Here is an 18,884-nt window from a genome sequence, read left to right on the forward strand (position 1 = left end):
CTCTTTGGAAACAAGCACCATGTTACTTTATTATCTTCCTCTTTTAAATATTTATGACAGTCATTCTACACAGCATTATTTGCAATATTATTACACAACATGATGAATAATGTGCCTACTGCTGCAACTCTCACTCACAAATCAGAGATTAAAACAATGAGACAGCAACCTTCATGCTGTCTACATTATCAATTATCCACATTAAGGCAATTACTTTTATTGGTAGCAGTGTTTGTTGAAAACCATAGGGAAAATGCACCACTTCTCCTACTGTGCAATTTCAATGCCCATATGTTCTATAGAATTTCTACTAATTTTCAATACCAACTGCATATTTCACATAAGAAATAAAAAATGCATTTCACCCCATCAGAATTTTAAGTATATATGCAGATTCAACAGAAGAATCCTTTATATTTTTCTTATAAGAAATCTAATAACAGTTGCAGCAGGTATGTATGCCAGTGAAAATACAAACAGAAAAACCTTAACAACCAAGACCTTGAGTGTGCACTGCAGCAGTCATCAGTACATCATTCATCATACAATGAAATAACATTGCAAACATTCACTAGGTAAATTCCTTTAAACACTATGAAAGGAAACCAAGGGATCCAGTTAGCTCCATTGGCCAGAAGCTACACAATAAAAGCAAAATATTGCAGATGTTTGAGATCTGAATTAAAAACAAAAAGTACTGGAAATATTCAGCAGATCCAGCAGCGTCTGTGGAGAGAGAAACAGAGTTAACGTTTTGCGTCTGTATGACGCTTCTTTGGAATCCAAAGAAGAGTTCCAAAGAAGAGTCATGTTGGACTCGAAACATTAACTCTGTTTCTCTCTCCAGAGATGCTGCCAGACCTGCTGAGTTTATTTTTTTTAGCACTTTCAGTTTTTATTCTGGTTAGGCGGCTAGTAAGTATATCAGATTAATGCAACAGCATGGGTTTCGATCCTCGTTCTGGCTGAGGTAGACTTGGGCCTGCCTCCTTGCCATACCTATAGGAAAAAATCATGGCGCTTTGCTGTGGTTTGGCAAATAATCGCAAGGACCTGCCTTTGCACAGAGAATTCAAGAAGAAATCATAACTACTATAATTAAAAGGAAAATCTTCAGACGCTGGAATTCTGAAACAAGAATGGAAAAGGTTAGAAACTAACAACAGTCAGGCAGTATCAGTAGGAGAGAAGAGACAAACTAATGGCCCAGAACCTCCAATCTCCGAACAATCGTAGCCCAGAAGCACTCTCCAAGGTGTGCTGGAAACACTTGGAAGTCCCCATGCTCTGACTACATGGGAATTAGCCAGGAAGTTTGGACTTCTGATGGCCAATTCCCCTGTGCTTGAAACTCTCTGAAACTCTAAGTTAAAGTTGGAAACTTCGGATGGTTCCAACTCACTTACCAGAATAGTTACCCAGGAACATTAGAAGGATTAATACCAGTTCTAACTCCTGGGCAACTATATTACTGACCCCTCTGACTCCCCATTGGATCCCCCTGACAACCCCCTAACCAACGCTACCCCATCACCTGCTTACCTGCCACCCTATCTCCTTATCCAGCTACCTGCCACACTATCCCCTTACCTAATTACCTGCCACCCTACCTGCTCAATCACTTACCTTCTCTCCATAGCTTCTCAAAGTGGCTTTGGGATGTTTAAATCTACTGGAATACAGCAGATAGTGCTGTATAAAGGGGATGTGGCTTGGCTTCTCCTGACTTTCCTGCACTATGAAGGTAGGACTCTTGAACAGGTATGCTCCATATTTCTGAGGAGGCCTGATATGGAGGTCTGGGGAACTCTGGTGTAATTTAAGTAAATAGGACCGGACCGGCAATCCGACGGTGATTGATACTCGTCGGAGGATCTGGCTTAATGTTTTGGGTAAGAGCCCTTCCCCCAAACAGAAATTTCTTTCTGCCCCCAAAAGTATTCAAGCGAAGCTGCAGAATATCTGTCCAGTGTTACAACCTAGGTTACTCCTCAATTTTGAAGATTTATTTCAATATAATTTTCACCTTTACTGCCTGGTGAAGCTAGTGGAGCCTGCCCATTGATTTTATTACAACAGTAACTACAATGAAAAAGTGCTAAATTCGCTGTAAAGAATTTTCGGACATTTTGAGGTTGTGAAAAGTGCTGTATATGTAAAAGTTTCAAAGGGATAAAAATCGGATGAGTTCCACAACAGAGAAGTGATTCATCCTGTAACAGTACTGCCTTGGTGGTAAAGGTAAGAATTAGTTTCAAAGTTTCAAAAAATAAGTTCCAGTTTCTGATTAATTGCAAATTCACACTAAATGGTACCAAACTCTGAGATGAACTACTTCAGTGACAATTGTTTCTAAACGCCATAATTCATTTTCAAACATATCTAATTAAAATTCTAATTACTTTTAATGAAAATGCATCGGTAATACTCAACTAAAACTCACAGCACAGAATAGTTATTTAGCTAATAATCTGTTTTGCAGCAGCTTTAATTGATTTGAATTCACTAATAGAAAACCTGCAGTAACTGGTTTTTGCCATGCAAAAGGAATCGCGTTTCTCTTGCCTTGTGTAGAGATGTCCATTCTACAAGTTGGAAGGGTGCTGGGTCGATCTTACAATTGTTGAAGTCCACCTGCTGTTCAAACTGTTTGTCCTCCCATTCGGCAATCTAGGGAAATGTTTGTAATTATTAAATTGCTGTTACAGTGTTTCAGCTTTTACAACTAAATTCAGTGTAGCAAAATTAAATAGAATTCCATTTGGATAATGGGCTGTAACACTTCGCCATGTGGTGCAGACTTCCAAGTACATTAATTTAGCCTAGTATTCCATCTGGTATTATTGGAGATATGAAATAGAGGATAGAAATTCCAGTATTTTATAGTGACCAACTTAATATCAATTCAGTAAACACAATAAATTTCACTCATGCTTTGCCGTAATTCTGATTTATGTCATCCAAGTTGGAAATCCCAATCAACGCTTCAATTACTTTAATTGCTCCAATATCACACATTCATTCATAATTATAAATCAAATTCTGGTCAGTGGCAAGGAAATGGCTAAGCAAAGTTAGTTAAAATAGTTGTTTCTTTTCTACTAGCTTTTCAGTTATATATGGAAGCAGATTTCTTATAATGAAGTGCAGTACAAAACAAATATTGAGAGATTTTAAACCACGCCATGTTGGTCATTATTTAACTCTGTATAAGACTTTATTCAGTTCAAAAGAATAGATAATCTAGGAAAATCAACGTTGTATTGGGAAATTCATCACACTCCATTGATACATACTAAATGAATACATGGATGCATAATTCCTATCATTCTGCATACAATTAATTTCTCCATGCTTTCAAAAGTTACCCACACGTAAGCAGGGCTGGTCACACAGACATCAACAGAGGTCACACTGGGGTATGATAGCATAACATGTCAGGAAAAAAAGTGGTCACCATATTGCAAGATGTGCTGGGACATCAACTACATGCAGATGTACTAATAAGAGGATGCAGAATACGTTTGTTGCACTCTCAAACCATTCTTGATCTCATACATTAGAGAAGCAGGGCTATAATTACAAGATAGACACTGAGGAACCCTCAGCTACTTTTATTGCACCATCTGGCAGCTGAAAGATCATTAACTACAGGGCTATATAAATAATATGGTATTAGTCCCACTACACTTTTCCCACTTGCTTTGTTAGATTTTTGACAAGCAAGGAGGAAGTGATTCACCTGGAGGCACAATCTTCTAAGAAAGTTAAACAGAGGTGAAATTAATTACCTTAATGGAACTGAATTGATTTCAGGGGAAAGAAATTTGCACCTTCACCTTAATAACAATAAAAGGCTTTAGTGTTGATCGAAATTTGTCTCTGTGAGCCTTAGGTATTCTTGAAAAGTTACAAGAATTGTTCTGGCAATATCAAATCAATACAACTTTTTAAAGTCAAAATGTGCATATTTGGTATTTTGTAAAAATGACTTTCAACAGGGCTGTAGCTGAATTTATCTTAATTGTCCAGATTTTGCTATCAGCAGCAAAGGAGCAGTGCTCGTGGTTTACTAGACTGACAGCTGCTCACGGTCATTTCATGGGCTTTGGAGTCCAAACCTGCTATCATTGGGCATTTGACCCAGCACAATGCCCTCTACAAGGAATTTGTACCATCTGTGATCAGATTGAAGAGTCCTCATCGACACACACTGGTCCTGATTACAACTCCCTCAAAACCCATTCACTTACACAGTGTTGTAATCAAGCTCATACAGACTGTATTACAGAATATAAAAAGGTAAGAGATAACACAAAACAAAAATAAAAAAGCACACAAAAATATAAAATAAAGTACAGATCCTGACAGATGGGAAAAAGGAGACAAAATGGATAGTAAGAACTACAAAAAACAGAGTAGAAAAAAAAAGACTTGCAAGAGATATCAAAATCAACAAAAAATTCTGCAATTATATTAGGAAAAATGGTTGGGCAGCAACAATGTGGGTCCCATGAAAATTGAAACATTGATATTGTCAATGGAAATAAGGAAATGGTGGATATGTTAAATAATAATTTTATATCAGCATTTCCTGTGGAGGATGATGTCAGCATACTGGAAATCTGAAGGAAACTAATATTGAATCAAGGACAGAGACTCACTAAAATTAACATAAACAAACTAGCCATAATGAAGAAAATAATGGCACTAAACAGTGACAAATTCCTAGCATCAAATGCGTGCAATTCTGGGCACCACACCTGAGATGTTTATCAAAAACAAAAACAGAATTACCTGGAAAAACTCAGCAGGTCTGGCAGCATCGGCGGAGAAGAAAAGAGTTGACGTTTCGAGTCCTCATGACCCTTCGACAGAACTTAAACCCACTTCCGCCGATGCTGCCAGACCTGCTGAGTTTTTCCAGGTAATTCTGTTTTTGTTTTGGATTTCCAGCATCCGCAGTTTTTTTGTTTTTATCCCTGAGATGTTTATATTGGTTTTCAGGGAGTGCAGTGTAGGTTTACCAGAAAGATACTTGAACTCCAAAGGTTTGAATGATTAGAAGTGGTTACACAAACAAAGGTTGTATTTAAAAGATTAAGTGGTGATTTGATTGAAGCTTTCAAGATATTAGGAGAAACTATTTCCATTGGTTGGGAAGTCTAGGACTAGGGGCTATAGCCTAAAAAAATAAAGCTGGACATTCCGGGAGTGAAATTAGGAAATACTTCTATGCTCAAAGGTTCATAGAAATTCGGAACTCTGCAGCTCACGGCAATTGATTCCAGATCAATTTCAAATTTTAAATCTGAGATTGATAGATTTTTGTTATCCAAAGATATTAAGGGATATGGGGTAAAGGCAGGTATGTGGCGTTGGGTTGCTGCTCAGCTGTTATATCATTGACTTGCGGAAGGGCTAAGTAGCCTATTCCTGTTCCTGTGTTTCTAAAACAGGAAGTATAAATTTGAATTCACCATTGGAAAATCACATAGAGGATAAAAATAAAGATTGAACATAACATAAGAACTTAAGAAACAGGAGCAGGAGTGGACCATACAGCCCACATGAACATAAGAACACAAGAAATAAGAGCAGGAGTAAACCATATGGCATGTCAAGCCTGCTCCACTATTCAATACAATTAAGGCTGATCTTGGGCTACAACTCCACTTTCTCACCCAGTCCCCATATCCCTTGATTCCCTGAGATACCAAAAATCTGTCTATGCCAGCCTTAAATGTCTTCAACGATGGAGCATCCACAACTCTCTTGGGCAGAGAATTCCAAAAATTTACAACCCCTTGAGTGAAATAATCTCTCATCATCTTATCCTAAATGATCAGCCCCTTAACCTGGGACTGTGGCCTTATGTTTTAGATCCCCTGACCAGCAGAAGCAATCTCTCAGCATCGACCCTATCAAGCCCCTTCAGAATCTTGTATGTTTCAATGAGATGTCTCTCATTCTTCTAAACTCCAGAGAACATAGGCCCAAGTTTACTCAGCTTCTCATCACAGGACAACCCCCTCATTCCAGGGGTCAACTTAGTGAACCTTCACTGTACTGCCTCCAATGCAAGTATATTCTTCCTTAAAAATAGAGATCAAAACCACACATAGTATTCTACATGTGGTCTCATAAAAGCCCTGTACAATTGCAGTGAGACTTCCTTATTTTTGTATTCAAATCCCTTGCAATAAAGGTTCCTCGAGCCTTCTTTGGCATTCTATATATTCGTAGTTGATCTTCTGCCTTAACTCTATTTTTCCACCCACTCTCTATATCCCTTGATTTCCTGAATGACAAAAAAAAAATCTATCTCAGCCTTAAGTCTGTTCAATGATGGAGCATCCACAACCCTCGGGTTGTGGGCTTGGTACCATTTAAAATATTCCCTTGACAACTGCACTTCGACTGGAAGTAAATAGCTCCTCGGGAAATTTCACTTCCAGTGGGATGAGATCAAAAATGGATAAGAATGTGTTATGACATAAAAAACATCATGAACAAGAAAATGTAATTTAGTTCATCAAAGTCATTCATTAGCTATCTCCCATTATGTTCAAATGTATCCTGAACAACCTGAACCTTTGCACCTCTAACTTCTTAAAGATTAGTCCAAACATTTATCATTCTTTTCTTTAACAAACGTTAGAATCATAGTGGTTTAGAGTACAGAAGGAGGCCATTTGTTCCATTGTCTCTATTGGCTCTTGGCTAGCATAATCCAAACAAATCCCACTGCACTGCTTTCTCCCCACAGCTCTGTATCTTTCTCTGCTTCAACCATTTAGAGCAGGTCAGAGGCTGGGAATTCTACGACGAGTACTCACCTCCTGACTCCCCAAAACCTGTCCACCATTTACAATGCACAAGTCAGTAGTGTGATGGAATACTCGTCACTTGCCTGGATGAGTGCAGCTCCAACAACACTAAAGAAACTTGACACTATCCAGGCAAAAGCAGCTCGCCTGATCAGCACCTCATCCACCACAGTAGACATTCACTCCCCTACCACCAATGCACAGCAGCAGCATCGTGCACAGTATACAAGATACACTGCAGCAACTCACCAAGGCTCCTTCAACAGCACCTCCCAAAGTGGCAACATTTACCACCTAGAAGGACAAAGGTAGCAGAATCATGGGAACAGCACCATCTGCAAGCTCCCCTCTAAGCCACACACTATCCTGACTTGGGACTATATTGCTGTTCCTTCATTGTCATGTGTTCAGAATCCTGGAATTCTCTTCTTAAAAGAACTGTGGGTGTCCCTACACCAGCTGAACTGCAGCAGCTCACAAAGGTGCCTCACCACCACCTTTTCAAGTCATTATACTTTAATGACCTTCCAATAAATCAGCACCCAAAACTGAACACAGTACCATGGCTAACTAATCTTATTTACATATCCATTATTACTTGTATTCTATGCCCCTATTTAAAATAGAAAATGTTTTTGTTTTTTAAATTGGTTTCAGCTATTCATTGTCATATTTTCAGGGAATTATATATCTAAACCCCCTAAATTTCACCTTTATCCACATCCTTCATACGATTCCCACTGAATGAATACATCCATTCTCCCAAAATTTTTATTTCTCCCTCATACTTATCGACGTTAATTACATCATCTACCTGCCTTCCCATTTTGTTAACCTATGTCTTCCTGAAGTCTTTACAGTCTTTAGCAAACTTTGAAATTGTAGCAAATTATAGCAAATGATCTATTTTGCCAAAAATAAAATTGGACCCAAGGCTAAACTCTGGGGTACACCACTTCCAGCTTTCTCCAATCTGAGGAAGACCTATATGTTGTAACTCTATTTCTTGCCAGTTAAACACCTTTCTCTCCATTCTTCTACATTTCCTCATACCAGAAATGTGCTAACAAGCTTTGTCTGAGACATCTTATGAATGTCTTCTGGAAATCTATATACTCAACATCCTTTTCAAAACACAATTCTACTAGATGTGTCAAACAAAATTTGCATTCAACTAATTTGTTTTTCTTCATTAACTCACATATTTCCAAATATGCAATTTTTTATCTTAATGTTTTCCACATCTGACTTTGAATTAATGGTTCATAATCAGCTGGCTATCCTTTTCTTCCTTCTTTAACAAAGATGTAACACTGACTACTTCTGAATCTTGTGGTGCAGTTAAGTGTGATTGAACAATAGTGGCCACAGTTTCTGTTCTCTCCTCTCTGACTTACTTCAATCATTTTGAGTGAGCATCTTCAGGGCCCCGTATTTATTCAATGCATGTGCTTTTCCTTTGTGTCAAAAAAAATTAACACAATACTCTAAAAAATATGAATTAGTGTAACTTTCTGAACTTTAACCCCAGTGTTCTGGACATACATCCCAGAATTATTAATTGCTTTGTCACTTTATCCAGGAACTGAAAGTGGTAAGCCTGTTATTACTTCAAAATTTCTTTAAAAATCTCCTTGTACTAATTCAATTACATCTGTTGCATACTTATGGATCTGCTTAGTACCCCTTTCTTTTACTAATGTTAAATTTATTGCAAAATGGATTGAAATCCTTTTGCTAACCTTTAGCTTCATTCTTGGTCTCTGCTGCTCTGATTATTAGAGTGCCAGCAAATCTGACAAACTTCTAGTTGGTTTTGATTTTCAGGTAATTTCCATAGATTAGAAACAATATAGGTTGAAGCACTGAGACTCCACTCAACTCCTCCTTTCAATATGGCATGTTGGCAAGCACAATATGCATGCATTCAAAACATTTGTCATCTTACTAATTACAGAGATACTGAGTTATTGTCAATTTGAATGTATTGAAAATGCCAAATAGTCATATTTATTTATTCATTACAGAATGGAGTAGAAAAACATAAAATCACTGCTTACTTTTGAAAATTCAAAATACTGATCTTACATTGCTGACCCAGTCAAAATCATTAACTATGGCTTACTAGTCAATGCTAAGAGTTTCTTGTTAATGGGTCAAATTTTAAAGGAATATGCATTCAATGGGGTTTTCACCAAACTGCTGACAAAGTTACGTCAGTGGGATGGAGAAAACTCTACGGAAATTCTTATCGATATCCTTTTTTGGATATTTGTGATGTAACTGTGAACAGGGACAACTGTAACAACATCAGGTGTCTGAAATTTTACTTGACATAAACTGTGAACACAAGGAGACTGGGCAAGATGCCAAATGGACATCAACAGGCAAGTAAGAAATTTTTCAAAGCCCAATGCACGCTCCAGAAACTGGCTCAGTGATAGCTAACTCAGGATTTACATGGTGGGACAGAGATCCAGGTAACAACATTGACTGGAAGACAACTTCAAAGTGGCAAAAGCTGTGTGAAGTTTTGGTGTTATTATTGCAGAAAATTAAAGATGGTACTTTACGTAAAATAAAGCATTGTGTTTCTTCAATAGTAAGTCTCACGCAGGTCTAACAAGGCAGCAACATCTCCCAGATACTGTGAGGGATATATTCTGACAGAGTCTGCTAGCTTGCAATTGCTTAGGGCTGTACTGAATCATAGGGCTGGATTTTACCAGCCCTCTGGAGATGAGCTGGGATCTGGAAGATCTCATAAAATGGCGGTGAAGGCATTGAGGAGAGCCTGACATGATCATGGATGTTCTCTGGGGCAGAAGCCCCAATGGTATGGCTACCCGCCAACCAGAGCTTGGTGGCCAATTAAACCAATAAATGGTCAATTAACTGCCATTTCCACCTCCTGTCGGCATTTAACTGGATTTGGGATGGGTCCCAGTAGCACGGGGTGGTTTCCTTAATTGCCAATCCATGGTCCCACAGAGGTGTCCCTGGCAGCAATGGCACCCCTGTGGTCTTACGCTGCCACTGGAGCGTTTAGCCCTCCAATCTCTGGGGCTTGCCTGCCTGACCCTAGCAAAAAAACTTGCCTTCGAGTTCACCTCAATATAAAGGCTCCTCTTATTCCTCCTGTAGCCTCAGCAACAGCCACCTCTATCAATGATGCTGTTGAGACTGCTAAGTTGCTGGCCTACTGATTGAGCCAGCAACTCTGTGTGGTGGGCCACCGCCCTCAATTGGATGACAGTCCCTGTGACAGTATCTAAATTGGCTGCCGCTGGTAAAAAGCTGCCCTGGTTCACACCGTTTACTTGCGTGGGCTCGAGACCCACTTTCGGTCCTTGTGTCAGGACCTCCTAGCTGTTAGAAAAACTCCAGCCAGAGAATTAGATTAATACGTAATAATTGCAACCTGCAAATCAAGGTCACAATATTCTATCACTGAATGAATTTAGTCTTTCTTTTGGACACAGTGGGGCCAAGATTTTTGGTGGAATCCTATTCTTCTACAAGCTTTTTCATTTATCTTTGTCACTCGTTTGCTTCAGTGTCTATCAGATATGATTAACAAGTCAGAGAATTGAATTCTTCTAATTGAAAAGATTTTACAACCCTTGTAGAGGATTAAAATGTTGATTTCATTAGCAATCATTGAGAAAATAAGAAAACAAAGCACAAATGAAGATTTTTGGACCAATTAGACCAATTTCTTAGATTGATCATGCCCAATTCATACATGGTAGGCCACATCAATTTATTTAGCCTTCGAAGGAAGGTATCAATCTAATACTACACGTTACAATATCCAGCCCTGATCAGCTGAATTGCAAGGGTGACAGTTTCTTGATCCTGTAAAAGCAGACGTGTTGCACCACTCCCAATAACATTAACAGAGAATATATTCAACACAGCCAATATTTGTTATAACTTCTATCTTGTTCATCAACAGGTACTAATTCAATTATTTTTTAAAAATAAATGAATTAACAGATGGCTCACCTCTGATGCAGACATGTCATCTTCAATTTCATATTGATCCTGAACCAAAAAAAAAATCAATCAGTTTTGAACAACTTCCTACAGATAAGAAATGGCCACTTGTAATAAGCACATGAATTTTAAGGCACCTCCAATCAAGAACCTTTCAAACAAAAATGGCTTGACGTAACAAAAAAGTTAGAGGGTAATACATAACAGATTGTCCATTAATTCATACATTGGTGTACATACCATTTGATGTTGTTTTCACACACCCAGAGTCTCTCTGCATAATTGAAATAAAGAGAACCTGGCAGCTTCTTCAGATCATGGAGTACAATAGTAATGACTTTTTTAGTATTGAGAACAATGGTTTGGTCTAGGATTTTGCAACTCAAGTCTATTTGTACTTTCAATATACCCAATTTTCAACACTTCAATATATTCATGGAATAAAAGGGAAAACTAAATTGGTACCATAATGATGTTCTGCTTCAGATGTCTTTGCCACACTATATAGCTATCCAGTGTTTACTTAATGTGCTGTTAACACAAACAAAAGTCAACCCTTTGGTTTTGACAGTCTGCCTATCCGTCACTTTGTTCCCATCTGTGGTGTCTAATTGAAACTTCAGCTGCCTCTAGGCCACCTGAACATGATTCAAACTCATCACTGTAAAAACATACCAATGATAAATCAAAGTCAAAATGCAATATTATTCATAATAAGTACCAATTGTTTTACTAATTAAAATCCTGAAGCGAAAGTACTATTTCCGTCATATTAAGGTATTACTACAGGACTGCTGTATTCATACGAGTGTGCTCCTTTCTGTTGCTTTTATGAACAAAATATAAGTGATCAATTTAAACCATAGATGACCATATTTTGCCATATTGCTTCCATATTAACTCAAATTATCCACCTTTACTGAAATGTGTTAATTAGTTGGGGAGCTGATCTTCTATTTTATTCCTGATCTCTGGGCATCATTCTAAAAAGGATTGTCAGAAAGGAGCAGGTTTTGAGAATGGGGTGGAGGCAGATGTTTTTGTGCATTGTATACAATTCCTCTTAGTCACACTCATTTCCTATTGTTATGGTAACCTTGATGAACTTGACAACATTCAGAAGGTAATGACTGAAGCATAACTGTGACACCTGTATTTCTTACTTTCAATCGGTAACATTGATACTGCTTACTATTCAGTTGCCCCACCACTAGAAACATGAGTCACCCAAACCTGCTTGTGTTTTTATCCTGTTACAACAAATGCAGATAAAAACAGTTATTTTTCCTCTGACTGAGTGTGAATAAGATCACTGGATACTCTTTATCCATATATACCTCAAGGAAAAGGCTTGAAGGAAGAAAGGAATAGCTAGACATTAACATCACCTCAAAGGTTTTAGAGCGGTTATAGTTCCACCGTTTTATGCTGTCTGCCGAGCAATGACGACAATTTGAAATAATCTCATGGTGTAATTGTGTGTAAAAACTGTTAAGATTCCTTAGATTTTTCTGGCTGGAGATCTGAACTTCATTGGTGAGGCATTCATATACATCATTCCACATGGGAACGCCACCACCTGCAACTTCCCTCCAAATCACACAACATCCTGACCTGAAACTTTCCTCCACAGTCATTGGAGCAATATAGTGGAATTACCTTCCTAACAGTGTTGTGGGTGCATCTACATAGCAAGGACTGCAGCAGATCAAGGCGGCAGCTCACCATCTCCTTCTCAAGGGCATGTGCAATAAATGTTGGCCGTGCCACCAATGCCTATATCCCAAACTGTACATTACAGCATAAACCTCTATGTCTCGTCCAAAAGTCCTATTGCTTTTATTCTGTGCAAGAGTTTGATTCGTTAAAGAGGATTTTAATATTTTATGGGTTCTACTTCTACTTCTTTTATGTTAATGTATTGTACTCTCAATTCTTACAGCTTTGCAGTCAATGCAGTGGCGGATTTACAATTAGTGGGGCCCTGTGTTCAGCTTCATTTTTGGTCCCCCTCCCCACTGGACACAGCCCAAAATCATAGGGCATAGGTTATTTCACTGACTTTTTCACAATCACGCAACTTCTTTCACACGCCTCAGTGCCCGCCACTCAATCAAAAACACTTAGTGCCGCTAACGAGATGATGCAACTTAAAACATATAAGCAAATGGGCGTTGCTTTGTTCTCGGGGCACAATCAGTTAACGAGTGGTGTATTAATACTGCACTGTCAGAGGGACAGCACTGAGTGGGTGCTGCACTGTCAGAGGTTCAGGAAATGCTGCACTGTCAGAGGGTTAGCAATGAGGGGGTGCTGCACCATCTGAGGGACAGTACTGAGGCAGTGCTGTACTGTCAGAGGGACAGTACTGAGGCAGTGCTGCACTTTCAAAGGGTCAGTACTGAGGGAGTGCTGCACTCAGAGGGTCAAACCAGGGAAATGTACAGAGCCGGGAGTTCAGGGATTGGGATGAATATCACATGGCATGATTCCAGGCCCAGTGTTTAGAGATCCAGGGAATTCCTCTCATTCCAGTTCTCAGCATTCACTCTGCATTCAGCCCAGTTTCTTGGTCCTGCTTCTATTGGTTTTAATCTCCAAAGCCCTCCTTCCCAGTGGCACCAGTGGTGGCTAGGATTCATCAGCTCTGCTCCTCGCTCCCTCCACCATAGGGTCGCACCCCCAACTGAACATTATTCATTGGCTGAGCTGTGAGCTGGATATTTGACCTTGGGGAGAATTACAGCTGAAACTGATTCTGTCCCCAAGCAGTGGATAAAACTATTAAAAAGCTCACAGGATCCTGGGCTTAATAAACAGGCAGAAGTTTAAAAATGTCAATCTGGTTATATAAAGGGTTAATGTACATTGGGATTATGATGAGTCGGCACACGCACACACATCTGTCTGTCCTTCCACAAACGAGCACGCATGGGTATGTGGGTGGAAATGCCACTGCTGCCTCCCTTGCTCCCACACACAGGACTCTGCCCTCACTCATTCCCCTGTAACACTGAGGGGACCCAGCCTGAGGAAGGGGATTTCCAATGACAGTGAGGCCAGTGGCGGTGAGTGACGGGCTGCTCATTTATTGCAGCTTCCAGTTCTAGACACTGTCTGGATCCCAGCCTCCTGACCCCACAGATAGTTGGTGTGCATGTGCATGTGCAGGTAAAGCTTTCCCGACTCAACATTAACACTGAACGAAAGGGCTGCCCGGTTGGCTGCCCTCAACCTGCCGAAAGTTGCCCCGTGTGCTTCAGTCAGTGCCCAAGCTGCTGCTGTGGATCCGGGGGCTGTGGACGTGTTGAGCTCTCAAAAGAAGGGAACTATATCCCCAACATCTCCAGTGGACACGGGGAAACTGCCAGGAGGCTTTTTGTATACAGCCGAGCAGACAGTTTAAGGTCTCAGCTGAAAGACGGCACTTCCAACAGTTCAGCGCTCACTCATCATTTTGGGCCCCCCCCCCTATCGTTTGGGGGTCCCATGAGTGTGTTTCATTGTAAATCCACCCCTCAACCTGTAAATAAACCCAATAAATTTAGACTGTACACATTGGTCTGATGAGAAAAGTATGTTGTGCCTTTTGGAGGACGCAGGAGAACCATCCCTTTGGTAATTTTTTGGTCTGCTGTATACTATCATTCTGTTTTTGATCATAGAAGACTCTGGCCACAAAATTCTGTTGTGTAGCATGCACGTTGTGGGGGCAATGGGTGCTGTCTCGAGTCCAAATGCCATCCTCACCACGTGAATAATTCTGGTGCAGGTTTGCCATCCGCCATTTTAGGTTGGTCGGAAGGACAAGGATCGGGCACTGCAAATATTCAGAGTAGCAGATCGTAACATCAATCAATGTGTAATGCTGATTTGACTCTCATGGTGCCATTTTCAATCTCAAAGGCTTTTAACCTCGCACAGCTGAACATACATCAACGGTAGGGAGGACCCCCACCAGCACTTTTTAAAGGGATTGTCAGCCATCGACAGATTAGCTGCAGCTTGTTTTCTGTAGTCAGCCTACCCGCAAAATTCAGCCCTGTGTATCAGTGACCTCACTTACAGTTCACCGTCCAATGTTGTGTAAGATATTGGAGGGATCCGTTGCTCCAGCCTGGAAGGAGCACGAAAAAGTTCATAGCCACGGTGACCTTCACAGCCATTCATAGTGCCGTTCTAGCCCTGCTCTGAGGGCACAGGTCTGCCTGCAACAGCTGGCAAATCTCAGTCGGCACGTTCTTAGTAAAATTGAGGCATCTAATGTGCTGCTCCTTACTCAGGTCGAGATAAAAAAAACTTCTTCCTGAACCCTTCTCCTTCTCTTCCTCACCTCTTGAGCAACTTGTTTTTCTCTATGTTGCCTCTGCCCGCTCTCCCTATCATGCTGCAGGCCAAGGGGGATAGAAACTATAGCGCCCATGACTGGGTCCAAGTGGTCTGAATAAAGCCCTTGAAGTGAGAACTAAGGCCTTCACCATGTCCTACACCAATTCCTGTAGGCTTCACCAACTTTAAATAGCAAGCCACCAAACACTTCTGCTTAACTAAGCAATTGCCAGTAGAAATATATGGTTCTGGTGCACAACCGATGCACATATGTCCAGCATGCATATAATGAGAGCCATGCTGATACATGAAATGTCATTGGGCAGCCTGTTGGGCTGCTTAGCCATGCTCCCAGTGGTCCTGTAGTACTCTCCAGAGCACATGTCACGATTTGTCATGATCTGCTGCATCTTATACAACCTTACCATCAGGATGGCACAGCCCTTGCCATCAGGTAAACAGTAAGCAGCTGAGGAGGGGGAGGAGGAGGAGGGGAAGGGGAAGGGGAAGGGGAGTAGGAAGAAGGTAGGAGGAAACCAAGATGTCCCCTTTCTTCCTGGGTTGTCAATGATTGGCTCATCAAGACTGTGGTACCCTAAACAAAACCCAATTCCCCATTCAACAAGAGTCCCACACACCTTAACATCCTGCTGTCACTGAAAGTCAATGTCCTCTTGGCTGGAATAAATATCACCACAAAACAAACATTCCAATCAAAACTTTATCAAACAAATCAACTAATATTTCATATGATAGTTACCTAATCCTTGAGAATTCCATTGAAGCATAGCCTCTGTGTATCTTTGCCTGTCCCACTCGTACTACCTCAGTGGCTGCAGTATGGCTGGTGGAAGGCTGCTGACTTTCAGTGGGGAGACTGCAGATGGCCTTGGCGAGCATCTTCAAGCAACTCTGGCCCTGGAAGGCCCAGTTTTGGTTTGCACCATTTCAACACGGGTGGCAGCAGACTGGACTGGTTGGCTGACAGGCAACAGCTAGAGTGGACTGGTGGGAGGGCAATGCTGTCATCCTGAGAGAGGACATCAGGTTTGTACTCTCCAGAACCACTGCCACCCACATTGCATGGCACCTCAGCAATCCTAGCACACTGCTGCAGCATAGATTGTAGGCCTGTTATGAGACTCTGCATGCTTCTGTGATCATTGATGTCCATGGCCATGAAGGCAGAAAGTTGAGCTTGCATGATCTCTGTCTGAACTTCCAGTTCAGCACTGAGATGTTGCGCGGCTTCTGCTTGTGCTTCAAAGGAAGTTAAGACATTGGCTGTCAGACACTGTAACATGGTTGGATTCTCATGGAGTCCTGTGCAAAGCGTGATGCAAGACTCTCCAAGCTGTTGACAGTGACCACAGGCTGACAGGCCAGCCAATGCACTCAGCATTTTGTTATGCATGCTCACATCAAAGTCCTCTCGAGTCCTCTGCAGCAGAACCCGGGTACGAGTTCATCCTCCAGCAAGCTGGCACCCGCACTAACCTGTCTCCGCTGTGGTTGCAAGTCATTTGTGCCCAGTGTCTCACCATCTGCAGATCCTGCCTCTACATTACCATCTAAGATATGCACATTGTCATTGTCTGGGTCGGTGATCTTTCTTCATCATCAGTCTCTTCTTCTACCATCTACTGCATCTGCACCACTGCCTGGACAAGTTGCAGTTATTGGGTAGCTGAAAGGAGAACAGTACAAGGGTGGGTTGTGGTGAAGGCACAACGGGAGGTTGGGGGAAGTAAGTGGTGGCTCCTTGAACCACTTGCATTTTAGAAATCTGAAAAGATTGTACGATGAGGGGTATGTGGGATTTTAGGAGGAGGGTTAGGAATGAAGATACTATCACCTTCAATGGGTTCAATCCCACCACTAGCCGCAATATCAGTTATGGCAAGCACCATATCCTCCATGGGGTAAGGACATGCAACTGTGCCTGTCCACTGCCAGTTCGGTGCTGCTACCTCTAGTTGCACTTCATTTTGTCCTGCAAGTCATGGTTGAATAGTTGATAGTGTGTGCAAGCTCTGAGATGAGGATGTGAGGCTTGCAGCAGTGTTAACTGAATGACGGTGTGGTGAAGTTATGAATGTTTGGTATGACTAAAGCAAAGTACTGAGGATGTTGGAAATAAAAATAGAAACTGCAGGAAATACAGGCAGCATCTGTACAAGAGAGAAACAGAATTAACATTTCAAATCTGTGACCTTTTATCATAATGTTAGGTTGAGTTGGGATTTGCTGGTACGTTAGAGAAGAGGATGTGGTGAATTGAACAGTGTGTGAGGCTAGTGATTCAGTTGTAAGGATATGACATATGACCTTGATGACTTGCGAGAGGTCTAGCTGCACTGCATCCAGCTCCTTGGGGCTACACTGCTGGCATTGATAGCAATAAGTATCTAGTCCTGTACTGCCTTCGCAAATCCTGTCTGGAGGGCCTCCGGGTTCCATGTGCATAGAGAAGTTTTCTCCTCTTGTCCACTTCCTCCCTCTAGTGCTTACCTCAGAGAAACTTGGAGCCTGCTCTCTGCCCTGTTGTGCCACATTCACTCTTCTTGCAGGTCAAACATCCTTCCCAATTTCCAGCACCTGCTACAGCTGGAATGTACCTGCCCTTTAAGTAGTGGAGTTAGCTTTAAGCAGTGCCAGCCTCGTACTGGGGAAGGTGTGGGCAGGCGCACAGCCGATTGCCGCCCATGATTGGCTGTACGCCATTTTACGTGGGCGAGCCAATTAAGGCACAGAGGTGCCTCAGGGAGTTTAATTTCATTACGAAAAACTTAAATAAAGAAAAAAAAATTTCAGACATGTCCCCTCATGTGACAGTGCCCGCGGATGAGGTTTCATGACAAATTCAAAGGCCGCCTGGGCTCTTCACCTTCCCGCTGACCTTAAGATTGGACGGGCAGCACTGTTAATTGTTTCAATTGGTATTTAAATGGCCTTAGTAGGCCTTTGACAGTTTGGTGGGCACGCAGTCGACTCCGGCTTGTGCCCACTGAACTGAAGATCGGAATGACGCTCGGTGATGTTAGGACACACGCCCAACGTCACCGCACGTCTTTTTAAGTATCAGCGAGCCGGGCCCACCCTCGCACGCTGTCCAGAAGATTCAGGCCAATGATACTGCCACAAACCAAAAACTAAACATTGCTGTGGACAAGGAAACACCACAGAAATTACAACATAAATTGCAATAAAAAAATGTATACAGCAGGCTGAAAAGTGAAAGATGAAATAATAGAGACAAGAGTACAGCAGAAGGAAATATTAGCAATACACATATTCCAAGAATGTTCCTGAAACAGCCAAGAATGAAGTTAAAAGAGGTCTCATAATCTTAATGCTCAACATGTCCAACTAATGCACATTATCAATCAACAAAGTTAACAGAACATTGAACAAATACAGCCAGAAAAATAGAATGTGTCAAAGGAGGGCATCATCAAACTGTATTGCTCTGGTCAGTCCATGCTATAACTACCGTGTTCAGTTCTAGTCATGACATGCAAGGGAGACATTTAAATACTGGATGGAATACAGAGAAGAGCCACGAGGCTGATTTCTAGTGACAAAGATTTTAATTGTAAGGAAATATTGAGAAACTTGGGCTTTTCAGCTTTGAAGAGGATTTTGAGAGCTGATTTTATGGAGGTATGCAAGATGGAAAATATCTAAATTGGGAACATTAACCTCAATTCACAAATAAGACAAAGC

At 41.2% G+C, this 18,884-nt stretch overlaps 1 protein-coding gene across 1 annotated transcript in view; it reads right to left on the minus strand.

Moving 5' to 3' along the window:
• The window catches only part of LOC121269216 (chloride channel protein 2-like), a 611,614-nt gene that overhangs the window by 13,511 nt on the left and 579,219 nt on the right, over nucleotides 1-18,884 (minus strand). Inside the window, exons 20-21 of the mRNA XM_041173762.1 lie at nucleotides 10,839-10,877; nucleotides 2,566-2,670 (exon numbers count right to left, since the gene is read on the minus strand). Of these exons, the coding sequence (XP_041029696.1) occupies nucleotides 2,566-2,670; nucleotides 10,839-10,877 (144 nt within the window). The remainder of the gene's footprint in view (nucleotides 1-2,565; nucleotides 2,671-10,838; nucleotides 10,878-18,884) is intronic.

Source organism: Carcharodon carcharias, chromosome 2 (genome assembly GCF_017639515.1).
Source record: "Carcharodon carcharias isolate sCarCar2 chromosome 2, sCarCar2.pri, whole genome shotgun sequence".
NCBI lineage: Eukaryota > Metazoa > Chordata > Chondrichthyes > Lamniformes > Lamnidae > Carcharodon > Carcharodon carcharias.